The sequence below is a fragment of the Corapipo altera genome, unplaced genomic scaffold (genome assembly GCF_003945725.1).
Source record: "Corapipo altera isolate COAL_440 unplaced genomic scaffold, ASM394572v1 0, whole genome shotgun sequence".
Lineage (NCBI taxonomy): Eukaryota > Metazoa > Chordata > Aves > Passeriformes > Pipridae > Corapipo > Corapipo altera.
Genome location: NW_020884872.1, coordinates 1,699,542 through 1,725,435, shown reverse-complemented (window position 1 = coordinate 1,725,435; position 25,894 = coordinate 1,699,542). Strand labels below are relative to the sequence as shown.

General features: G+C 43.2%; 1 protein-coding gene across 1 annotated transcript in view; it reads right to left on the bottom strand.

Moving 5' to 3' along the window:
* The window catches only part of SIM2 (SIM bHLH transcription factor 2), a 54,649-nt gene that overhangs the window by 20,538 nt on the left and 8,217 nt on the right, over window positions 1-25,894 (bottom strand). The window contains exons 2-6 of the mRNA XM_027634789.1: window positions 24,751-24,833; window positions 21,819-21,908; window positions 15,827-15,935; window positions 3,565-3,650; window positions 1,221-1,420 (exon numbers count right to left, since the gene is read on the bottom strand). Coding sequence (XP_027490590.1) covers window positions 1,221-1,420; window positions 3,565-3,650; window positions 15,827-15,935; window positions 21,819-21,908; window positions 24,751-24,833 — 568 coding nt within the window. The remainder of the gene's footprint in view (window positions 1-1,220; window positions 1,421-3,564; window positions 3,651-15,826; window positions 15,936-21,818; window positions 21,909-24,750; window positions 24,834-25,894) is intronic.

Below are 25,894 nucleotides of genomic sequence, written 5' to 3'. Positions count from 1 at the left end.
TCTGCTCTTTGGCAAACACAGCTCGGGGTCTCTCCTTGCTCCTGTCAACACCTCTGGTTGTTCTGTCTCCTTTGAAGACACTTATGTCTCCAGGCAGTTCCTCTCAGGCACATCATTTCCTTTTTTTCTTTTTTCCACATGCAAAGACATGTTGCTAAACCCCCTCGTGCTTCTTTGTAGCTGTTACATTAAGTAACATGCGCCAAAAAAATAGGAATTATCCCAGAAACAAGAAGTTCTTTGTATTTTAGCAGCTGATGGCCCACTGTCCCATGGACTCAGCACGGAGAAGGAACATGTTCCTGCATGGTTGGCCTGCCATGCCAGACTTCCCCACTGTCTTGGATACAGATTCTTTGTCACTGCTGCACATGAATATAATTTCTGCTTCTTGCAAATCCAGCATGTCAGGGAAATATGGGACACACACTCCACAGGCAGGGATTTTTGAAGGATAATCATCTTGTCAATATTGTGTGTATTGGGCTTTTCCCCTCAGGTATCTTGAACTGCACTGTACAAAGTACCATTGTGTGTTACGAATTACTCTGCTTCAAAACCAGAGAAATCAATCGTTTTAGTTCTGGTTCTGGGCTCTTCTCCTACCAGCTGAGAGTGAAGGCAGGGTTGTTTTTCCTCAGCAATACCTGTTTTCCCCAAATTTTGTTTGAGAAGGCCGTGTTTCCATGCAGTAGAAAATGGAATTAATTTTCACGCCCACAACCCCATCAAGAGCACTGATTTCATGATTAAGGTACAAAAAAGTGCAAAAAACTCACTTTTCTTACTACTCTGTCAAAAACTTTCTGAGTGACCCCAGTAGCCATTTTATCTCGGTGTTCCAGTCGTGGGGTGGTTTTTTCTGGTACACCCTCATTCCTTCTGCCAGCTTTGTATGTTAAAATCTGTGTCATTTAAGGTAAAAATGTGTCACTGCTCATGTGATGAAAACCTGCTGCAAGAAGGCTTCAGACTCTCTGCAACCGTAGGTAACTCCAGGTTAAATTGTCCAGGCTCCTATTTCTTGGCATTCAAGACAAAGCATGGTCTATCCAGCTGCCTGAAAGGCTTTGAAGACTCACATGGCCTTTGAGTTCCAGATCTATTTTGGCCTGCTTTATTTTTTCATGGATGTTTTGACGTGTTTGGAAACCACCGTGGCCCGCGTTAACGCTCGACCTTGAAAAGGTTTTGATGCTCGAAACGGAAGAGCTGCTTACCTGGAATCCAGGAATATCAACTTTAAGTCCAAGCTTGCTCTGAACATAAACATGTTGCTGTGAAGTTTGATCTCGGTGATTGCACTGGGAGGTAAAGACTGACCTACAGCCACCAGCCCAACGATTTGGTAGCAGGAGTCGTACAGAGACATATCGAGCATGTACTGGCGGATCTTCAAGTAGCCACTGCAGTGGATCACCTGGAAGGGGAAGAAAACACAGTTTCTGATGGTAAGGCAGCCAACAACTCATTATTAATGGTTTCATAAAGCCACACATCCTTAAAACATTAAATTCTGCTTAGCCTGTTAAAGCTTCGGGGTTGCGGTGGGTTCGTAAATGGAGATCCAAACACAGTAAACACAAAATCTGTGTTTACTGCCCACATGGTTAATCCAGTATTAAAGCACATGCTCTTGGGGGACTACCTAACTGATTTCTAGTTAATATTTTCTTGTAGATACAGACAGAACTCGTGTTCATTGATAAAAACTCTGGAAGCTGCTTTTTTGCAACGACCATCTCTCACACACACATAAAAACATTTACATTCTGAGGAGTTATTCTCGTGAAAACCAGACACTTTAAAAATCCAGTGGATACTAATGCATCCCATTTATAAGGCTTGACTGCTGTATGTGTAAATGCACAAGAAATGAGTTTGAAGTTCTCTGGTCAAGTTCAGATGATATTCTCCTGACACACGCCCAAGTCCTGAGATCAGATTTCGGAATCCCTGTATACAATTCCTAATCACAGAGGTGATAATGTCAGTGTTAGGCTGTAAAAATTCACGATGTCAGCTAAAGAGGAGGGGAAAATGTAACCTGGGGACTCTTCCAGAACATAAGATGGAGTTAATGTAGTGCTGGTATTCGGAGATCATTGGTGCTCCTGGCAATTTTCTACTGCAAGCATCAGGCATACACACACATCCTTTAGCTTAATTTATCTGTTTGTTTGACTTTTAACTGTGTCTAATGGAAACAAATTAATTTTCACTGTATTTACTATTCCTGAACAACCCATTAAACCTGTAAATAGGCTCCTCCTCTATAACCTGCCTTCCTCCTTTCCAATCACTAAGTGATTAATATATTTAGCAAAAGTACAATAACAAGAAGAGCTTCTTTAAGATCTCTCAACAGATCTGAATTCCCAGATCACTTAGTCCATGAGTTTTTCCTGTGCTTTACCTAATAAAGTGATTTTTTTTAAAAAATTAAGTCCTGACTCTAAGTACAGTCAAAGGGAATAAATTTAGGCCAACAACTCTCTAGATTAAATGAATCCTTTAATGTTTCACTGTGCAAACTTTTAATAGAGAGCAAAAGAAGGTGATGCCTCTGACTAGAAGAGGTAAATGGGAATTAAAACACAGAGATACCACCACTACAAGCTCTACTCTTTTACCTGATTTCACATTCAGCTCTGGGACAGGATCATTTTTGCTGGGAAGCAGCTGAGCAAACAGGGTTCATGTAATGAAGAATTATCAGTCCAACCAGGTAGGTAAATAAACAGACATATGGCTGCACTTTGAACACATTCCTTTAAGGAGCTCTGCTTCTCTTGCAAGCTTTTCTTTTTGGTTTGGAATAACTCAAACAAAAAGAATGCTCACCAGGCTGCATGTGAATTACCCTCCCTGATGGAGATAGAATTATTCTGTGTGGCTCCAAAAGCAGCAAATACACACTGCAAAGCTGAGGATAAAAACTACCTGCAAAGCTGAAAATAAAAACTACCTGAGGGGCAGCTGCTCTCCTAAAACCTCAGCATTCGCTGTGGCCTCTGATTTCATGTCATAAAGAGAAAAAAATAATACAAACAGCGAGATTTCCAAACAGACTTAGTGGTTTAGTACAATTCAGCCCTGGGGTGGTGGCCGTGGTTGTTTGGAATAACATTCATGTGGAGGCCAACGAGGTGACTTGTGCAACTGGGTGGCGGCTCAAGCAGAGGCTGAGGGATGTGGAAAGGTTCCAAATTCCTGTGTCTGGGTTCCTGCCTCACCTGCCTCCAGTTCCACAGGGGAATAAGACCTAGCTGTGTGCTCTCCTTGCAGCTCCGTGGCTGGGCTCCAGCTAATTCCCCAGCCTGGAAGAGCAGGGATCAAGACGTGGGAATGTGCCACAGAGCAAACTCCAGCTCACTGTGAGAGAGTTTAGACTCGCATTACTAAAGGGATCTGCAATCAGGAGTGGGATTTTTTGGATCTTTACTGGCTCTTTTCATCACAGACTTTGCTCTCAGCTACATAGGTGTAAAAAAACCCCATCTAAATAAATAAAATTGTCAGTTGTTGAACAATTGAGGGCTGGAACAAAAATACATACATTACCTTGTATCCACTGCATGTCAATCCTGCATTCCTCTTGGCTAGGACACACTTCATCCTCAGGAAAAATGATCTCTCAATTTCATATTCTGAAAGGATAAACCACACTGCTTATTTGTTACTGGAGATTTCCAAACTGCCCATAACATTCCCCTCGATGAGTTCACTGAGGTGTTTATGTCTCAACCTCAGCACTTCTGCTTCCCCACTCCATCTCTGCCCTCAGGATTTATTTCACCTTTGTGTTAGAATTCCCTGTGAAATTTGGAAAAGCCAACACGATAACGTCCCCAAAATTCTGGTTTTGCCACCCTTCACAAGGCAATCACCTTGTTTTTGAACAGCTAATACCAGACCCTGTTGGTAAAGGGAAGGAAGAGTGTCCTTTGGAGTGTATATAAATTAAGATACTCTCCAAAATAAAAACAGAGTGGGAAACAAGACAGTTCAGTGGGTTTGGAATAAACTGAGTGTATGTAGCTGGTCATGCCCAGACCTTCTGGGCTCCATATGCAACGTTACTACCTGTTTCACTGACTTCCAAAACCATCTTGGTAAGTTATTTTTAAACTAATATCTTAATGGATAACCTCTAGAAATATTTCAGTATTTTTTATAGCTCAGGTACACACATATTTTCTGGTAGGAATGTGTTACTATTTAATGTTAATTATTCCCCTTAATAGTTCAGACACCATAAGTAGTTCTGACTTTTTTTTTTACTGAAAATACAGTTTGGCAGAACACAACTATATAAAGACAAGAAAGAGAACTCATCTGGTACATCTGTGAGTAGGAAAGTCAGGGAAGCAGAAGAGTTCCCAGCTTGCTGCAGTGTGTGTTTCCTCCTAACTCCCCATAAAGTTTCCACTGTCATCAACTGGAGCCTTGCTGTGATTTAACTGCTCAGTTGTATTCCTGATTTTTCTGCATCCATCACCCAGTGAACCCCTCTTGGCCACACACCTGCACTGGTTTGAGCCTCACATCACTACCTGGAAACCAATTCCCTCTCTATAATAAGTTCTGAGTTTAAAGGTCTGAAGATACAACCACAGAAAATGGATTTAGAAAGGAGGAAAAAGAAACACTTCCTGAGTATTTGAATTTTCCATTTATCTCCCTAATTCAAATTAGATCCTTATGGGGAAAAACAGGCACTTGAATGAACTGACACACCTGATGTAGAGTTTTAAATATAAACTTAGACTGTTTGATGGGAGGAAGGCATAGAGTACAGATTGCTATTGCTGAAACCTGATCTCATGAGTAAAGAATGGATCTGGACATTGGGAGCATCAGTGAAGTTCATGGCTTCAATAGGGATGACCTCACACCAGGACAGGAGGGATATGGACCCCCTGGAGCAGGTCCAGTGGAGGCTGCGGAGATGCTGAAGGGATGGAGCATCTCTGGGAGCAGGAAAGGCTGAGGGAGCTGGAGCTGTTCAGCCTCCAGAGCAGACACTGAGAGGGGACCTCCCCCAGGTCTGTAGGGTCTGCAGGGAGGGGGTAGAGGATGGACCAGGCTCTGCTCGGGGGGGCCCAGCAATGGCACAAGAGGAACGGGCAGGAACTGATGCCCAGGAAGTTCCACCTGGACATGAGGAAGAACTTCTTTGCTGGGCAGTGACCCAGCACTGAACAGAGAGGGTGTGGAGTCTCCTCACTGGAGATATTCCAGATCCATCTGGACACAATCCTGTGCCGTGTGCTCTGGGATGACCCTGTTGGAGCAGGGAGGTTGGACCAGATGGGACACTGTGGGCCCTTTCAACCCTCCCCATTCTGTGATTCTGTGTCGAGGTGCCCAGTGAATAATGGGCAGGTGCTCCATGGAACCTGACATCTGGTTTGCAGGATTGGAGCTGGAGAACACAAAAGCCACCACAGTGAGATCCTTGTGAGTGTGTTTGTGTGAGGGCATAAAATCTACGGCCAAACTTTGAGACTGACTCACTGGCAAGGGAAAGCAGAATCCCAGAATCATTTGGGTTGGAAAAGCCCTCCCAGACCATGGAGTCCACCCTGTGCCCGATGCCCACCTTGTCCTCCAGCCCAGAGCACTGAGTGCCATGGCCAGGCCTTCCTTGGACACCTCCAGGGCTGGGCACTCCAAACCTCCCCAGGTAGCCCCTGCCAAGGCCTCACCACCCTTTCCAGGAGGAAATTTCTCCTGATGTCCAACCTGGGCCTCCCATGGCACAGTTTGAGGCCATTTCCTGGAAGAAGAGGTTGACCCCCAGCTGGCTACAAGCAGGAGCAGGACATGGATGTTGTCCCTGGTGATCTGAGAGCTGTCAGTGTGTTTGTGGTGGCTGTCAAAGCTCTGCTGTCCTTGGTGACCTGTCCCTGGTGGGCTCTGTGTACTTGTGTGTGCCTACTGGGAATAAAACCATCTCCAGGCTTGATGGAGAGGTTGCAAAATATGGAGGAGCAATAAGACCAAACCCCTCACATAAAAAATTGGAAGTGCAAGACTGTGAACGGTGTGAATTAGTGTTCATATAAAATTAGTCTTCTATTAACTGGTACCTTCACCAGTGTGACTCCTTCAGTACTCTCAAAAGTAAAAGGAGTGGGCAGCAAAGTAAAAAAGAACCAAATTAAATTTGCAGTTGTAAAGCTGAGAAATAAAAGCCCTGGTATCCTGCTGGATGATAACACAGCCATCAGTATAATGCAGAACTTCAAATATCACATCCAGGCTGTACCTGATGTAATTAAGATCATCTGCTCTGATGAAGAGGATGCGGAAAGAAAATGAGGTACTTAAAGGTTTAGCCAGCAAAGAGGGAGACACTGAATATTCAAATAGGAGAAATCAGATGAGTCCTGAGCAGAGTGATTACTGAGGCAGCTGTCCTGCTGCAGAGGTTAATCACAAAATTGTGAGAATAGGAGACATGGAAACTCAGGATAAAGCAGGGGAAAGAAAGCCTGTGGCACAAATAGTGAGCACCTGCTCTAAAAAACAGAACAATGTCATGGGATGGAGCAAAATTCTCAAATTCAGGAAGACACAAAACTGGCAAATATAAAATAAGCACTTCAGGCTTAAATAAGAGGTGAATGTAACCAACTATTCTGAAAAGTTGTGAGTTTATCAGTTAGAATGAAGTTTTGAAAAACTGGTAAAAAAAAAACCAGCATAAAGCATCTTGGCCTAGTAATGTAATTATTGATATCACTGGTGTTTTTTCAAGCAAAGGTGTGAGCACAGAGAGGATCCTTGGGCTATCAAGAAGGTTTGAAACAGAAAAGATACCAGTGAAGTGCTTCCAGTTCTTAAGTAGTTAAAGATCAAGGGATCTGTGGATTAAGCACATAGATATGAAACTTGAGAGAGAGAATAATGACTAGGAAAATGTTATGATTAATAAAATGTCATGACTGAGTCAGAAAATAAGCAATACTGAAGGAAAACGGCCTTCTTAATTACTAGAGAATGTTCATACCATATAATAACTGAAGTTTAACCACTGCATTTAATTATTTGTATATATAATCTATGTAAATGTATTAGTGCAAGGGATGTTAACACCTTAAGTGTTAAGAAAATGTTCAAAAATCAATGTATAAACTATTTCTATCCATCATAGAGAAAAGGTGAGACCAACAGGTTGCAGACACTCTTAAAGTCCTTTCCAACCCAACTGTTCTATGATTCCATGATTCTGTGAGGTCAGAATCCATATCCATATCCAAGATGTCCATTTCAAATCCACCACTGCTGATTGTTTTCCAAATTCCACGTTTCCCACATCAGGTTCATAGGAGTATTTCTATTCTACTAAATATTCCTACATTTCCTGGCCAGCTCACAGAGCTCCCTCCCTCAAGCTCTGTTACGATGGAGTTTAGTAGATCCAATAAAAGCCATAAATGAGGCAGAAAATAAATGGCTTCATTCAAATCCCAGCCCAAACTTGTCCCTACATACCCACAGAGCTGAAACACAGCAACCCAAGAATGAGAACATAGAAAAACCCTGCTGGCTGTGGACAAACAGAAGATGTATTTCTCTCTCAGGGCACAAAGTCCCATTTCTACAAAGTGTGTCCTCTCCAATAATCACTTTTTTTTTTTTCTTAGCTCGTCCATCTTGCAACACAGTTCGACTTCAAGCACTGGGCAAGAATAAAACAGCCTGTTTATGTTCTACAGATTTGTATTTTCACGCTCTCATAAACAGAATAAATGTCGTGGTAAAGGAAATGGGCCTTTGCTATTTTGGATGAAGAATCCGTGCATTTGTTCACTCCTATTGCACAACTGCCAAGAAGGATTCTCCAAGCCTCTCTGTGAAATTATGGTTAGCTTTATGGAAGCCAGAACTGTCCATCCCTAGAGGAGCAACTATGAAATTCATCTTTGCTTTCAACTCCATCTTTCATCTATTTTGAAAGAAAGCAGTCACACAATTCTGTGGTTGCACAGTGAACTGAGAAAACAGTTCCTCGTGACTTTTTCCCACAGTTTCACCTCTCATGCTTTTATTTTCCCTAAGGTAAAAGCTGCTGTTTTACACCCCGTTTCCAAAGCTCTCAAGTTTTGACATTAGCAAAACATGACATTGTTTTGTTGCAGAACCACTCTGTAAATGAATATAAACGGGGATGCAAAGTGCACAGTGCTGCACCAAGAGCTGTTTTAGGAATGTGCATCTCATCTGTCACTCCAAAAAAACCCCACGAAGCAGCATTAAAACTGGGAACTCCAAACACAGCTGATGGGTCAGATTTCAGCTCCAGTGCAGGAGGTGGAAACTGTTCTCAAGGGGCACTTTTAGAGCAGGTCACCTGATTCTACCTTCCCTCATGTCCACCTCGTGTGGAGACACACACCTGCATCCTCTGGAGACAAGGCACAGGTGGGATAAGCTCCATCCATGCCCCTTCTGGACTGTTCTACAGGTGGAAACACAGATACCACAAGTTCATGCTTGGATGACACTTTTCTGCCCATCCCCCAAGCACTCTGCATATTTTTTTTCCCTTTTGGTTGTTATTTAGTGGTTATTTCCATCTTACCTCCTCTGTTCTTTAAAGTCACACGTGTTCTACTCTTATTCTTGTGTGGTCTGCAAGGCATCTGGGTCCCACACAGCACAGTGCTGATAAAAGAGGATGTGAGGATCTTGGTTTGACCCTTGTGAGCACAACAAGGCTCTAGATTTGTGTGAGACACAGAATCACAGAATGGTTTGGGTTGGAAGGGACCTCAAAGATCATCCAGTGCCATGGGCAGGGACACCTTCCACTAGCCCAGGTTGCTCCAATCTGGTCTTGGACACTTCCACGGATCCAGGGGCAGCCACAGCTTCTCTGGGCAACCTGGGCCAGGGCCTCCCCACCCTCACAGGGAAGGATTCCTTCCCAATATCCCATCTAACCCCGCCCTCCTCCAGCTTAAAGCCATTCCCCCTTGTCCTTTCCCTTGTCCAAAGTCCCTCTCCAGCTTTCCTGGAGCCCCTTTAGGCACTGGAAGAGGCTCTAAGATCTCCCTGAAGCCTTCTCTTCTCCAGGCTGACCAGGAGACAGAATGCCACAACCTGTATCCCTTAATCCTGGATGAGGGTGACACCAATTTCTAAACCAAAAAAGAGGTGAAAACACTGTGGACACCCAGAGAAAAGATGCTTCCGTAGCAGCACACACAGTTTCAAGACAGTCCTCAAGCTGGGAATCTGGGATTGGCCAACAGAAGGGGGTTGGTTTTCCCTGGTTTCCCCTTGGTTTTCCCTGGTAATGCTCCAGCTGTGGTAGGAAAGGGATCAGTTCTGCTGTTGGCTTGTCCTGGAGTTCCAAACTTGCACGAACCACCCAGATCTCCTCCCCTTTTAGACAGTTTGTTCTGTGTCCTGATTATATTCAGAAGCCTGGCAGTGCTGCAGAGGGTAAATTGTCTCTGTTACCATTCCTGCCATCCAAACTCAGCCCTTTACTTGCATTTACCCAAATTTTCCCTTTCTCCTGTAAGTGATGCTTCCAAACTTTCCTTGGAGAAAAATCTCAACAGAGCACTAAACAGAAAGGAAAACAATGGGATTTACAGTGAGACACTCTACTCTTTTTGGTTTATTTTACTCTTTTTATATTAAAATGACGTTTTAGTGGCTTGTCAGCAACCCTCTTTTCCATTTTTGTCCATCAAAAATTCTATTTTCTGTGTTCCTCAAGTTTAAAGTAACCCTAACAAAGTAACAACAGGATCATGTTAAACCATTATCATTCAATAATGGTTCTCCTGTAAAATATTTTTAAATTAATGAAAACTAGAATTCCCTACCAGTGTTTGTCTTTTGCATACGTGCTGCTAGAAAAAAAGAAATTCTTTAAAACTCAGTGTAAAAGAGATGCCAAATTTTCTATTCCTGTCTTTTGATGTCAAACTTTTTGTGTGGAGGGAAGAAGTTCTTCCCTGAGAGGAAAAGTGTGGGATTTGCTTCTGGGCTGAGTGAAATGGTGCCCTTAAAGCATCAGCTGGGGTGGAGAAAGTCTGACCTAATGTATTCCACATTCCTTGTGGAACTTACATTAGGCTTACAACTAATCATATAGGAATTATCCAGTTGTTAGCAGACAACTGGAATGTCTGCAGCAACCAACACATTTCTTTTTCCCTTTCCCTGCTCTGGGGAACGTTAATAAACAGCTTTTAGTGCACCGTGCCTTGGTGTGAGTCAGCAAAACTTGGGGAGATATAGATGTTTTAGAGGTTTAAAATCTCAGAAAAAGCAATTGAAACCAATAAGAGACACAAAATGCCTGGCTGGAAACACACACTGAAGAGCAGCAAAAAATGCTGAAACCTTCTCATCACTGATTAACTCCTTGAATCCCTCTCAGCATTGTTTAATTCCTGGTCTTGGTGAACCCGCAAATATCTTTTATTTTGCTTGTTTTCTTGCTTGTGTCAGCTGCAATCTCAAGAGATGGATGGTTTAGTGTTACTGCCCTGCTACAGGCCCTCCACTCTGTGCTGTGAACTGTGAGAGAAAACTTCCTGCAGGAACAGTGAGTAGAGACAGTTCAGCAGCAAAAATATTTTTAAAGTAACATCATTTGGGGGCGTAAGGTCCTGATTGGAGCCCAGCTTGTGTTGGCACATTGTTCCCTCCAAAGATTGTGCTGGTGGGAGCTGGCTGTGGTCAATAATCCTGGAGGAATCCTCAGCAATCAGTCCCTGATAACCAGCCACTGTTTCGGACACATTATCACCTCTGGAGAGGGCACTTGGTAACATCACCTCCAAATCTCTGCCAGCACTGTCCCCTCATCCTGCCAGTACCAAAATGCTTTGCTGCTGAGCTGTGACTACTTAGATTTACTGGTCAGGTGGACATTTATTTTTAAGCTCCATGTGAGGTGAGGAAAGGGGCAAACTCCTCCCCTGCCTGCGGGAAGTTCTGGAGTTGCTCTTCTGCTCTGGGCTGGGGTGGCCTCACCTCGACCCTGGGGACAGTTTTGGGTGCCACAATGTAAGATCTAAAGCTCTTACAGAGTGTCCAAAGGATGGACACAAAGATGGTGAAGGGTTTAGAGGGGCTGCAGGAGCAGAGGAGCCCCAGGGCAGAGCTCAGCGGGGGCTGCAGCTCCTCCTGAGGGGCAGCTCCGACCTCTGCTCGCTGGGAGCAGGGACAGGACCCAGGCAAGGGCTGGAGCTGGGACAGGGCAGGCTCAGGGTGGATCTCAGCACAAGGTTCTTCCCCCAGAGGGTGCTGGGCACTGACCAGGCTCCCCAGGGCAGTGGGCACGGCCCCAAGGCTGCCAGAGCTCCAGGAGGGTTTGGACAACGCTCTGAGGGATGGGGGGGAGTGTTGGGGTGTCCTGGACAGGGCCAGGGCTTGGACTGAAGGATTCTGATGGGTCTCTTCTAACTCAGGATATTCTGGGTTTCGATGACTAGGCAGAATTTGGCCTGGCAGCACAACCACCACCTAATAGTTCTCCTGCACTCAGGAGGGGAGATCTGCAACATGCACCAAGTCTCTACAGTCAGTCTGAAACAAAACTTTGCACTTATCCAGGTCTCAAAAACTACTATTACCCTGTCATATCCTGGGAGAGAGGCCCAGAAATGCTGATACCAAATACAGGTGTCACAGGGAGTGCAAAACTGAGGTGCAAAACTAAGCCAAAGCTCACTACGGTGCTGCAGACCAGAAACACAGCCAGCAATATCTGCAAAGGTGTGAAGAGCCAGAGAAGTCATCTGAGATCTGAGCACAGTTAGGACACATAATTTGGAATTGATATCAAACCATTTTTTCCTCTTTTATTTCTTTCTTTCTCTTTCTGCTAACCCACCCCAGTCAAATATCATGGATTTATTTTTTTACAACTGGTGCAAAGTTGGCCTGAAGACTCGCACGTGAGGTGATTCACTGAGCCATATTCTACTTATAACACGTATGTGAGGGAGATTATTCCTTTTTTCCCACCCCAGCCACCCTCAGAAAGAGAGTCCAGCTGTTGGTTTCTCTCATAGCACAGTTCATATTGCTTTACATTTTCGCCGCTGGCCACGCAAGTAAAAAGGCAGCTCAAAGACTTTGTTAAGTCAGAGCTGAAATTCTCCAAAGCCCCCCCAGATCATGGGGCTTATGGCTTTCATTGAGTCATGGCTTGTAGACTTAAAGAAGGGAGCATGAGCTCTTAGTTGTGACCTGGGCAGTGCAGGTCATTAAAATTCAACCTCTTTTTGCCTGAATTCTGCCTTCTCTAACACACAGCCTTGAGCTGAAGGCATCAAAACTGGAAGAAATCACTGCTTGCCTCAGTGTTTTCTTCTTGTGGTTAATCAGACTCCCAGTTATGAATGAATGCATTATTCCAACTCGAGTTTTTGTGGTTTCAGTGCACAGACATTGCTCCTTGATACGTTTTTACTTCTAAACCAGCCCTTTAGTTGCCAGTATTTTTTTTCCTCAGAAATATGTACACATAGTAATCAAGTCACCTCCCAATTTTCTTTCCGATAAACCAAACAGATCATGGAATAATTGAATGGTTTGGGTTGGAAGGGACCTTAAAGGTCATCCAGTTCCAACCCCCTGCCATGGGCAGGGACACCTTCCACCAATCCAGGTTGCTCCAAGTTTATCCAACCTGACCTTGGACACTTCCAGGGATCCAGGGGCAGCCACAGCTTCTCTGGGAAACCTATTCCAGGCCCTCACCACCCTCACAGTTCACCAGCATCCACATTCCCAGAACTTATTACCTTTAATCTTGCTATGAAGTCCCAGCTTCTGGAAGTATGTGATTATTCAAGTCTTTTAGAAAAACAAAATTATGTACCTGCTATATTTGGGGTGTCCCTTGTTCTACCTGAAACATGAGGAAATCCAGGGCGAATTTAAAATGTAATAATTTAAGAAGGTTTACGCCTTTTAAACTAGTATATAATTTTTTCTTACACCAGGCTGAGTTATCTGAAGAAAAACAATGTGACAGGATTATATAAAGAACTTCCTACTACCTTTGATTTTATGCAGTAATTTGAATTTCCCTGTGAAATAAATAGAGGTCAAATCCAAATTTACAAAGACCATAACACTGGAGGTCAAAAATTATCTGTACTCGAGGTTATTTAACACCAGTAACAGAATACCACAAAGTGTAGATATGTCTGTTGACATTTGTGATTTTATTCCTCTCAGAAAAGATCTTATCCAGCTACAACTGCTGAAATAACACCTGAACTAAACATGTATCCAAATATCTGGGCACTTTACATGAGCCAAGCTGTAAATTTCTGATATAAAAATCCGTGTCTGCAGTGGAATATTGATTTTACACCTAAGCAATGCCCCAGACTGGAGCAATCTATAACGTAATAAAGTTATAAAAGGAATGTTTTTATTTGACTCGATGATTCAGCCGTGTTTTAGAAGATTAAAAGATACAAAAAGAAACTAAAATGACAAAAAATTCTCTTTTAAAAGTCTGTTTTTCTCCTTTTTTTTTTTTTTTAAGAAAATAAAGCCACTTCCACTCAGCTGCCCTCTGTCCTAAGTTATTGGTGGAACTCCATGTTTTACCTAAATATTGAAAATATCCACTCAGATACAGATGGAAGTTGCTTCATTCCTGTCATTTATTAAATAGTTTTCAGGGCTTCAGTGGATTAAAATAGGAAACCTGCTTTGATTTTTGTAGTTTAAAAATTATAGTAGCATTTTGTAGTTTAAAATTATATCTTAAAGACATAATTAAGAATTAAGTTTATATCTCAAGATATATATGTATAAAACACTGCAGAAAAGGGAATTACTGGCACAGGGGAGGCAAAAAAATACAAATATTTGTTCACTCTGTCAATTTTAGAAAGATTTAACTGTAGATTCTGGTTATTTTAATACACACACTCCATGTATTTTATAGGGAAGAGATTTCCATAAAACATTCCATATTTCCATAAAATAATCCCTATACAAACCAGGACACAGTTGAACTCCCTTATTTATCTTCTCGAGGTCTAGGAATCCAAATAAGATCCTGTTGTTTGGAGGTTTTTATCAATCTCCTCTGCTACACAAAATTTTATAGCAAATATACCCAAAATGGATCACAATTCCAAGGGAATTTTCATTTAACTTTGCACTAATGAGAAACCAGAGCCTGATTTTGATAACTAACAGCATCTTTATAGGAGGAGGAAAAGAAAGTTATGAAGAATGAAGGATATATTTGGGAAGAACAGGAAGAGCTGTGGGATTATTTGCTTCATTCCAATCAGACCCTTGTGATTTTAAATCTGTAAAAATCTCCAATAATAATTTAATATCTATGTGTATTTTAAGAAAAACAGGAGGTTATTGGCATTGGCAAGACAGTAGGTATAAGAATATCCTACTAGCAATTTTGGATACCAGAAAAACTGCATGAAAATCATGGATTTCACAGGATCAGCAAGGCTGGGAGAGACCTTCAAGATCATCCAGTTCCACCATCAACCCAACACCACCAAAATCACCCCTAAACCATTTATATCAGGGGGTATCTCCTCTGCTTATCAATAAGGTAGGAAAAAAGGGAAAAAAATCTTATTTTAAAAAATGACAACATTAAAAAATATCCTGAGCAAACTATGAAACAGTCAAGTAACTATGAAATAGTCAAGCTAGAAGAGGCCCAGAAAAATAAGAGTTTGTTTTCCAAGACCCCCCAAGGGAGTTTGTTTTCCAAGATGACCTGTCTGGGGAGGAAGAAAAGAGGAGGAGGCTGAGATAATTCTTCCATTAGCACCACTCAGAGCAGTAAATGTGCTTCCAGGCACACCAACCTTCCCTGAATCCAGAGGGAACGTGGCTCTGCCCTGATGGAATCACAGGAGTCAGAACCAAGCACAGAAAATGCAGAGGCACCAGAACTGTGGGGAAAAAAAATGCCTGATCCTGAATAGAATTGTGGGTGTGAACCCAAAATTCCTCATGTTTTTAGACTGGGATAAACCATCAGGGTGGGGGGCTCTAAGTGATTCAGCAATTATGAAATATATGGGAAAGCACATAGGGTGGAGCCAGATTATGGCTGACATTTTAAAATTCAAAGAATTTCTCCCAGTGAAACAAAAGCTACTGAAGAAGGTGGTGCAAAGATGAGAATGACTTATTATTATAGTTCTATAGCAGTTATATATAGTAGTTACTGCACCAAAGTAACAGCACAAAAAGGGTTGTGTCCATATTTATGAGCACAGCCAGGGTGACAACAGGGCGAGAGAACTTAATTTTCCTGGAGAAAACTCTTTTTAAAATGAGTTTCTAAATCCAAATCATTTACAAAACCCACTTCTACCCTCCCCACGGTGAGGAGTATTATGTCTGACTTTTTGTCCAAGCTTCAAATTTAACAGTTGTTTCAAAAATATTAAATACATCCTCCTATTAGTGTTTTTTTTTTCCACTAAGACCATGTAGCTTCAGCTGTGCCCAGTTAGGCCAACAACATTTCTACAATCTCAGCAGTGATGACAAAACTACAGAGACGAAATGGCCACTGGGCAAAATCTAAAAAGCTGTTTAAAACTGCACAGGCTGCATGGCATGAGAGACATTATTTCATCTGGGGTAGCTGATTCCTCTTAGTGCAGCAACCCAAAATCCTGCATCGTGGTTTCAGGTTCGTGTTCCTCCTCCCTTTGTGGACATCTTCAAACAGGATAAACACGAACTTAGGGAACCATGGAATGCTTTGGGTTGGAATTTGTATCTTTTTTTTTTTTACATTTTTCACTTGTGGTTTGATCACAGGTACCTTGCAAGAGGTGAGGATGGAGAGGCTGGTGAGCAGTAAGGACAGCTGTCATCTCATCGTGATCAGAGGGGTGGATGTACTCGTAAATGCTGTTTCCAGTGAGCTCCACCTGTGAGGGGACACGTAACACAAGCAGCTGGTTCATTTTTTTTTTTGTCCTCAAGCAACCCAAGCCCTGCAGCTGGGTGACCACACACCGCTTTTAGAGCAGGAGGCTGATGTATCAAACCCATCTTCCGAATTACACCCGTTAAACTCAATTCATCCCTTCTTCAGCACTAGTTAATATTATTGTGGGAATTCCTGGTGGTGCTTCAGAGACAGAAGAGCTGCTGTTGGAGAGAGCTGGGAATGAAGTGATAAACTGGAGCAGCTGTAGAAATGTTTGATCGCCACGAAACGGGGTAAAAACCTCCGGAGACGGCCTTAATGTCTCTCGAGGGGGCAGATGTTTAAAAAATAACGTTTCTCCAGGTTCCCAGAAACCCTCACCTGCGCTCAGCTGGCAGCTGAGCTCTCTGAGCCAAAACCACCCCACTCACACAATCCCTTTGTGCCTTTTCAAAGCCCATCGCCCGCGCTCCATCCGTGGCCGCAGAACGGCAGCCAGGGAATTCAAAAGGCAGACTTCCATGGATTTTCACTGCTCTAAGAAAACATGAGGGGTAAAGATTAGATCTGCCTGAAATATTCCCTCTTCTCTCTCGAACTTTGCTGGGGCAGGGATGGATTTCTGCCTTTCCCACCTAAGAGCTGTCGCACACTCGATCAAACGAGCGGCGGGCGCGTCCTCTCCGCCGACTCCTGTTTGCCACGTCTAAAACCCACCCACAAAAGTCTCCAGATAGATGCAGTAATTGATTTAAGGAGCCAACCAATACTTTGAGCCTGTGTTTTAAATTAGTGTCAGGCTGCCCAATTGTTCTGAGTGGCCTGATGTGCCTTGGGCCCCCAAGATCAGAGACAGCTGAGAGGTGAAGTAATTTAACCCATTATTCTGAGCCAATCCTACTGCTTTGCTGAGATGTGTGAGTTGCCTTTTCTTCAGAATAAATGAAGTTGTCTGCCTCACAAAGCAATCTTTTTCTGAAAATGTTTCTCATCCTTCCATTTTCTGCATTATTCATGGAATGTCTCTTCCCAGGACTATGCAAACTAACTTTTTTTTATTCCCCACCGCTCCTTTCCAACAGCCCCTCCCTGCAAAAACAAAAACATCAACTCTGATTTGATGTTCTAACCAGACTAAAGCTTCACCGAGCAAGGGGGGAAAAGAAGTGGAAAGGAAAGAGAAAGGAAAGAGAAAAAGAAAGAGAAAAGAAAGATAAAAGAAAGAAAGAAAGAGAAAAGAAAAAGAGAAAGGAAAGAAAGAAAGGGGGGAAAAAAAGAAAGAAAGAGAGGAAGAGAGAGAGAAAGGAAGAAAGAAAAAGAAAGAAAGAAGGAGAGAAAGAAAGAAAGAAAAAGAAAAAAAGAAAGAAAGAAGGAAAGAGGAAGGAGGGAGAGGGGAAAGGGAAAAGAAAAAGAGGAAAAGGATATTATCTATGTTGCTCCATTTATATAATTTTGTCTAAAAGTTCTCCTTAAAAAGCACTGGCTGCTCCTTTTCAGGACAGAAACAGGTGGGGACTTGTTACAGTGACAACCCATATTCGAGTTTTAGTGACAGGGGAGGAAGGAGAACACACACATCTCACTGTGAATCATTCTTGGCAATGCTTCTCTTTCTTTATAATTACAAGGGGGAAAATATACTGTAAAAGTCCATTCTTTAACCTACAGACACGTTAAAAAATTCTAATAATTCTTAGGGTGATGGACACTTCACTGGTCAAAGCATGAAAAAAATTACCATTGAAAAAATGCACAGCTGAGGTCAGTGTTTAAACCAAAAGGAGCATCACTTATGACCCTGCTCTTAGCATTTTATCTTTGGCTGATAGTGATTTTTCTTCTGAATGTTTTACCCTTGAAATTAAAACACTTCTGTCGAAGAGAATTTACCTTCCAAAAAGTAAAAATTCGTGGGTGGCTCTGTCTAAACAATCTCTCCCTTCAATATAAAGACTTTTTTACTCAAAAAAAACACCAATCAACCTGACCAGACACATCAACCGCAGCCAACCAAAAAGATCCTGTTGCATCTCTGCTGTTACCAACTATAGTCACGACCACACCAACTCTTAAAAACTGTGACTCACGGGCATCTCTTGCTTTTCCCCAAAATCATCACCTAATTTGAAAAGGAATCCTCACGGAAACACACGCGGGATTCGAAGGTCGCGGTTTTATCCGAAAGCGTAATTTATATCCCGGTATAATTTCATATTTAAAATTCAAACCCAGAATGTTTCATCCGAGTAAACGACCGGTTTTTTTCCTCGTTACACACACAGAGGAATATTTTTGGCTCGAGGGGTGTGTTTGGAACCCCCGGGGGGGGCGGGGGGAACCAGCGGGAGGTGAAACGTTCGACGCCCGAAACCCAAAATTGACCGTAAAAAATCGCGAGTGGAAACACAAAAGCCACCAGCGAGGAGATGGGGGGGTGGGGAGGGGGCCGTGTGAGAGTCGAATAACCCAAATATGGATCCATAATTTGGAAACTCACCACAAGCTCCCGCTCTGCAAGAGCACATTTCAGACCGTTTTAAAGCCTGCAATGAAACGCTGAAAACTTTACCAAAAAAAAAAAAAATAAATACACAAATTATATGGTTCGATTCATAAACCTTCTCAAATCCCATGCCTTGGGCTTATTAAATCTTGATGCAGCTTTTTAATGTCTGTAAATAGCTGCTTACTACCAAATATCACCATTTCCTACTAAGAGGGTTTTTATGTGTAACTCTGCTGCATTTTTTTTTTTTCCTGCCCAGGAATGATCCATAATAAACACAGAGGACTAAGTGGGTGGATTCTAGAGCAAATAATTACATGTTTTGCCTTTCATATAGTGATTTGATGGAGGTAAAATAAACCCCTGGAAAAGTTCAGATGTTTGTGGTTAAATATTTCGAGATTTATCAAAAAGGCAAAGATAAGCTTGGCTCCCTCATGGGTCCAGAAAACGGGTGGAATAAACTCCAGACCTTCAAAATAAAATAAAATAAAAATACATCGTTCCCCATAGTTTCCTAAGAGGATTGTCCTCTCCATTTTGTGTCTTTGGACTCTAAGGGGAAAAAAATATTTGGGGAATTTGAAACCTATTTGTTATCCACGGAAAAAAAGAGGCAAGGAATTGGCTGCCTCAACCAGCACAAAGTCAGTTCATCACTGGTCTGAGGCCAACTGGAATTAGATGGAGGAGGGGGGTCCTAATCATCAGTATTTACAATATTTACTGTTACACTTGAGGGCAAATCAAAATCCAAAGCCACAAGCTAAGTGGCAGGCCCCCCAAAATGAAGATGTAGATTTTTCAGAAATCCTGTTTCTGATCATCTGCAGGCAGAAAACTGAGCCAGGTCCTGCTGTAAAACAATCCTCAGTGTTGTTTTGAAAGGTATAACCAGTTTCACCACACCAGCCAGCGAAGTTCTAATTTTTCAGAAACTCTACTTTCTCTCTGCTGGAGAAAAAAAAAATTCAAGATCAACCAGAAGATAAAGGTGGCTGTCACAGGCCTCCAAAAATATCCTGCAAAAATATTTTGAAATGGCCTTTTTTATTTGGTTTAAATATACATATATTTTAAACGAATTGCGATTTAACTGGAAATTAGATGTGTGGACTAGTTAATTGTCAAATTATTCAATAAAAAGGCCTTTCTGTACCCACTCTAAAAGATTTTCTACAATCACCATCACTCTGCTCTCAGCTTGTATTGGCTGGAGCTCTGTAAGAGCACTTGTTGAAAATACAGTGTGGGATTATAACTCGCAGAATTTACTTCTCCCTGACCAATCTCATTCTTGTTGATGTCAGTGGCAAAATTCCCAGTGATTTCCAGAGGAGTAGGAACAAGAACTCATTTAGAGCCCTGGGAAGCTTGCAGGAATATCCCAGTGTTAATGTATTAATACCCTAGTGAGTTAATATTAATGTTAATGCTACTTAGAGCAAAATTATCCCCTCAAAAATAGAATATTGACACACAGCAAGAACAGATTAGAAGATAAATCAGTATGAGGAAAGAGGAGGGAGGGGGAATTATTGCCTTTTTTAGCTGAGGGGGTCTTATTTATATAAATAAAACCCTGTGCACTGTGAAATTGTGTGTTTTGGGAGTCTAAAACATGCCCTTAAATTTCACATCCCTCAATCCTTCCAAGGATGCAGCTCATTTATTTACAAATACCAAACTTTCAAGGATGCAGCTCGTTTGTTTATAAGTATCTACTAAAGGGAAAGGTTTGGGATTTTGCTCGTTGAACTTGACTTCCAAGAGCAACGTGACCAAATCCTCCAATTTTCCTCCTGGAACTGAGGGGTTACAGATATTTCCATGCACGTGGAATTCAGTCAGTGCAGATGGCCAGGAGGGATAAACAGGACCAAAACCTGTGTGATGCTCTCAGTCCCCTCTCCTTGAGTGTGGCAAAGTCTCTTTAGTGTCCCACTGACCCCCCATAGTTCTTTAATTTCACTGGATCACGGGATAATACTGAGCCCCACGAGATCTGATGACTTGATATCCCTCCAAAAGAAAGAACTGAGGAAGTTTCCTCAGCTGACATGAAAAAAAAAAAGTACCTACACCGACTATTTATTTTCAAAACTACTTTTTCTAAAGATGTTAGAGAAAAGGGAACTCGGAAATGGTGTTTATGAGTTTATATATTTGCTATTTCTCGCTCTTCAGAGTTCTATTTTCTCTCCCGGCTACTAATTCAAATATCACGGTTGTAAACACGCATTCAAAGAGCTCCACATTTTTTCAATTAAAAATATTAGTTACTACCAAGGTTAAGCACACATGTAATCCCCACCAGTCAAGCCCCCTCCCTGTTTATTGAAATAACCACAGGGCATATTCCCCAGGTATTTTCAGAACATCCTGCTCTCCCTCACCTTCATCTCCTCATTCTTCTTCCCTCTTCTATTTAGTCTTTATTTCACTCTGCTTAACTCTGATAAGTGTTTGACACACTGAATTTGTGATGAAACACTTCTGTTTCTTGCAAGTCTCATGCAGGGCCCGGTGAAATTAATTGGGAATTTTTCTGTTGGCTTTCAGCAAGCTTTGGGTCAGGTGCTACCAAGGAATTTCTGTAATACATTTACAGACAAAGGTATGGAAAACTTGCCTTCTGCAATAAATTCGGGCTCTTTGCCCTTGTGCCTATCCCAAGAAGGCCAAAAAAAAAAAAAAAAGAAAAAAATTAGAAATGTCCATCTAAGAAAAAAAAACCAATAAAAAAACCCTTATGCTCCTTGTGCAGAACAGTAGTAAACCGAGTTTTATGAGTTCTATCACAACCATATAAAACGCTTTACTGAAAAGACCACTGAGCTGGAAAAACTCAGGCAAAACTACCCTGAATTCCATGTGAACACTCATAAATCTGCCCCCCTTTTCTTTCCTTTTTTTTTTTTTTATTTTTTTTTCTTTTTCCTAAAGCACATTTACCATAAAACTCGTGTTCCACATCAGATTTCCTCTCCATTTCATAGCGAGCCTCAATATCTTACACAATCTAAAACTCACAGACTCGAGTTCTGAGCTTTATTTCAGAGTGATTGAGTTACCACGCAGGCAGGAGGCTTGGGTTTCAAGCCCTGTATAGATCTGCAATTTGCAATATCATATTATTTATTGCCCTCCTTAAAAGGTAATGAGGAGTAAAATACAATGAACAAGAAAAGATATAAAGACAGTCATGATGTGGCTGTGAGGAAAGGGAGCTTGGATATTTTACTAAGGGCACTTTCAGAGGAAAAAAGTCAAACCTTGAAACACCCCTAAGAAAAATGATATTATATAATGGCAAGATACCAGTGTTAGGGTCAAGATTTTTATTTAACAGCTGATTTAACACATCACTCATACCTGAGACAAGCCAAGATGCACAGATGCTGTTTCAGAGATGTACATTATTTTGCCATCTGATGCTACCACGAAAACAAAGCCATCCAAAGTCTGAAATAAAGGGAAAGGTGGAGGGTAAGAGACAAGCACTCTGGTTAAAGCATTTCCAGCGAAAATAAAAGAAAACAAAGGAAGATTTCCATCAAGAGCAGCAAAATGAAAGGAATGGAAACCTTTCTCTGATGCTGCTCCTTCAGACATTGGTTGTGAAACCCAACTCATTCCCCCGCAGACGCAGCTTTACTGCTGCACTTTCAGTGAACATTCTCCTGTTGATTCAGGCTATTTTAGTGCTTAGCACAAATCCTGAGCTATGTGGTGCTTAGGGGGAAGTCTAACACTACGTGAGCCATTTTTTATGGCATAATTGGCAGACACAGCCCGCTGCTGTTTGCAATATATTTCGTGGTGCTGCAAGCAGAGCTTTAAGTCTGACCGTATTTTCCAAAGTGTATTTCTGAACAAGAGCTGTCTGCTCTCTGACGACATGAACTTCCAAAAAGGAAGCAGAGTAAATCAGCTTTCAAAACTTTATCACACTTGAAGAGAGGTATTTGTGCTGATGAAGTTATACCCTTGCAGACTGGAATGGAATACCAATGGAATACTCAATGAATCCAATCCAATCCTACAAATTCTTATTGACGGGATATTGGCTGGAAGGTAAATACTACTTGTGTGAGTAAAAAGTGAAGTTTCATTTAGCCATGTATCATTCATATAAGAGAAAGAAAAGTGATGGCAAGTGGTGCAGCTCATCCAAAATGACCATGATTTGGACACATTAACTCTCAGTTTGGGGAGACTTTGATTTTTTAGTGCCCAGTTTGAGACATTTTTTCAAAAGTATCTGATATTCTCAATCGAACAGTCTCCATTAGTGTAAAAGCTTTGATCAGTACATACGTATGAACATCACAGGAAAATACATTTGGAAGAGAAAAATCATTTTTACAGCACACAGATAAAAGAACAGCCTATTTTAATTCATTTGAAGTTGCTGAACCAGAAGAGAAGCAATAAAATCCTGTATGCTTCTTGCTCTTACAGTGCCACCCCAATAAGAAAATATCCCAAATTATTCCCTGGCCTACTAACGATTCCACAGCATGTAATTGAAACCAGATTACTCCTTGCCTTTATTTTCCCCCCCCCCTCCTTTTTTTTTTTGAACATAAATTAAATTTTGTTGAAGCATCATAATGGGAAACAAATTATTGCACTCTTAGCCCTAACTTTGTTTTTAAACACTGTCATCTTGCAATGGCACAACTAAACCAGTGTCAGTGCTGCTGTCACTGCACCGTGTGGTGCAGCAGGTCCCAAAATTTCCTGTGCAGAAAAGCACATTGAAGCAGAAACTTCACATGGAAGGTCTCATTCTAAGAACTAAATGAAAAGGTTATGAAATAAAATAAAGAGGTTTACAGTAAATGTGGGTTTATTAAAATGTGAAGAATACGTCATCCAGCAATAACTGAACTGTAAAATGAGTATCACAAGTGAACAGTACATAACTAATTATAAGTTCATTAAATGCCAGACAAAACGTGGAATAGCCAGCAGGGAGGAGGAGCAAGTGTAGCAATGGTTTGTATGACTAGGTATGTATTTTAATCTATATGTTATATTATGCATATATAATACTCTACATAACTAGATATATATTTCCTAGGTGGACTGGTGATGCTGGAACACCTGGGAGGTCATCACCTACTTAGAACAAAATTTCCAAGGCTAGAAATGCCTCCCCAGGAGATCATTCTGAGCTCTATCCATCCCCATTCCCTGTACGTGGTCAGCACCTCACCCTTCTAATCAGCCTCCCCCAAACGCTCTCCCTCTTCCCCGCAGGAGAGATGTTTTGCAGGGGCTGGGGTGGCAAATAAATAACTGCGCTCGTCATTTCCAAGGTCGGGGGACCTGGTGCAGCATTCCCAGCTCTCCCACCCTGGGGACAAGGACACAATGGGGTGGGCAAACCCCACCGGCGGCACCGCCGGGGGGAAGCGGCCAGGGAACCCGAACAGAGTTCTTTCTGTTGAGGTTTTTTTATCCCCCAGCCGAGCGAAAAGTTAAAACAGCTCCAGCACTGTGACCAGGAATTAACCTCCCACAATAAAAACCGGCCGTTAAATGATTACGGTTTGCCGGCTCTTTAAAATCGGGGCAGAAAAAAAAAAAACCCCGAGCTACATTAAGTTCACATATATTAAAAAAAAATTAAAAAAAAAAATAAAAAATACGGAGCTAAACGCAATTTATTTTTTTTTCCTCCTCCCTTCTGCTGGAACGCTCGCCCCAGCTACGACTTCCTAAACTCTCCTGGAGTTCAGAGGAATTCCAGAGCAGATCAACGGGATTGTGAACAACGGTATTTTCAGGTGCTAACGTCCACGGGAGATCCGATCCAGGTGTTTCCCTCCCTCGGGAGCCCTGTGTTCCCTTCCAGGTTTCCCCTCCCGAAATTCCCGGTGTCCGGCGCCTCTCCAGACAAACCCCGTCGGCGCTGGCCGGGACCTGCCTGGGGACATTCCCAGCACATTTGAGGTGCCTGATTAACGCTTTTAGGGCTGGGAGACACTTTGCTTTCACAGAGGCGTGGGTTCTGCTAACATCAAAAGTAGTAGTAGTAGTAGTAGTAGTAGTAGTAGTAGTAGTAGTAGTAATAATAATAATAATAATAATAATAATAGTAGAAGTGGACGGTTTTCCTCTCCCCCCAGCTCAGTGAAGCTCGGGAATAAGATGAAGGCTTCACCCAGGCTCCTGTGGCGGTGCTGGGGTGAGGAATAAGCGGAGGAGGAGGAGGAGGAGGGGTGGGAGGCAGATCCCACCACCACACCAGATTCCCGGTGCGCGGCGCGTACGGGAGGAGGGAGGCATCCACTACCTGAAGCAAGTGGGATCCGAGCTCCATGGCCACGTTATCCAAGGGCCCTATCCTGCTCGGCTGTCCCCAGGCGTCGCCCAGACCTGCAAGGGAAGCAAGGAGCTGGTTAGAGCGGGGAACCCGTCCCTCAACCCCTCTGCCCCCAATCCACCCGCTCCCCCCATCCCCCGCCGTCCAGGCCGCGACGGGGGGGATTAAGAAGGTTGGTAGGGCTGAGTCTCTTCTACACACACGCGTGGGAAGGGAATTGCTCCTTTTCCGGGCAAGGGAACCCCTTCCGACACCCTTTCTCCCTCCCCGGAGAGCCCTCGGTCCCCAGGGAGGCGACGGCCCCCACGGCTTCCCATCGTCCTTCCAGCAGCACCGTGTCCGTCCCTCCTCCCCGCGGCGTTATGACCGGCGACCCCCACGCTGGCCAAGGCGAGTCCCGGCTGGGGAAGGGGCTGAGGAGATCAAAGGGGTCGGAGGGAAACCTCCCCCACGGACCCTTCACCTGCGCACAGACGGGACCGACCCATCGGCACAACTTCGCCCCCACGACCCCGTCGAGCCCGGCCCCTCTGACCCCACAGCCCGAGCCCATTAGGGGGAGCCCGGGCTCCCGACACTGCCTCGGTGACACCGAAAAATCATTGATGGAGCTGGTTTGGGAGCGCTTGGGGCGAGGAGAGGGGCTGGGACGGGGTTGGGGTTTTTTGTTGGTTGGCCGGGTTTTTGTTTGTTTTTCATTTCCTCCGTGCAAAGAAGGCTTCCACCAGCTCCCCGCTGGAGCTGAGACCACCACCCAGCCGAATGAATTAAGTAGTTTAGGAGGTTCACAGAGTGCCAGCCGAAGCACTGGGCACTCACGTTGGCACCTGATGGCAAAGGCGCACAGATGGAGGGGAAGGGAGGGACGCGACCGCATCCTTTCGGTGCCTCCTTTTTGGGGAGAAAGAACTCGCGCGGCTGCTGCGAGGCCACGGAGCCCTCAGGGAGCTGCGGAACAGGGTGAGAGAGAGAGATTCGGTGCTGCCAACCCGGCGGGACCGTGAATTCCACGATCTCCCCGGGGATCCCGTCTGGAGCGCACACGCGTGCGGTGGATGCGCAGCCCTGCGCCCCTCAGCCCTGCGCCCCTCAGCCCTGCGCCCCTCAGCCCTGC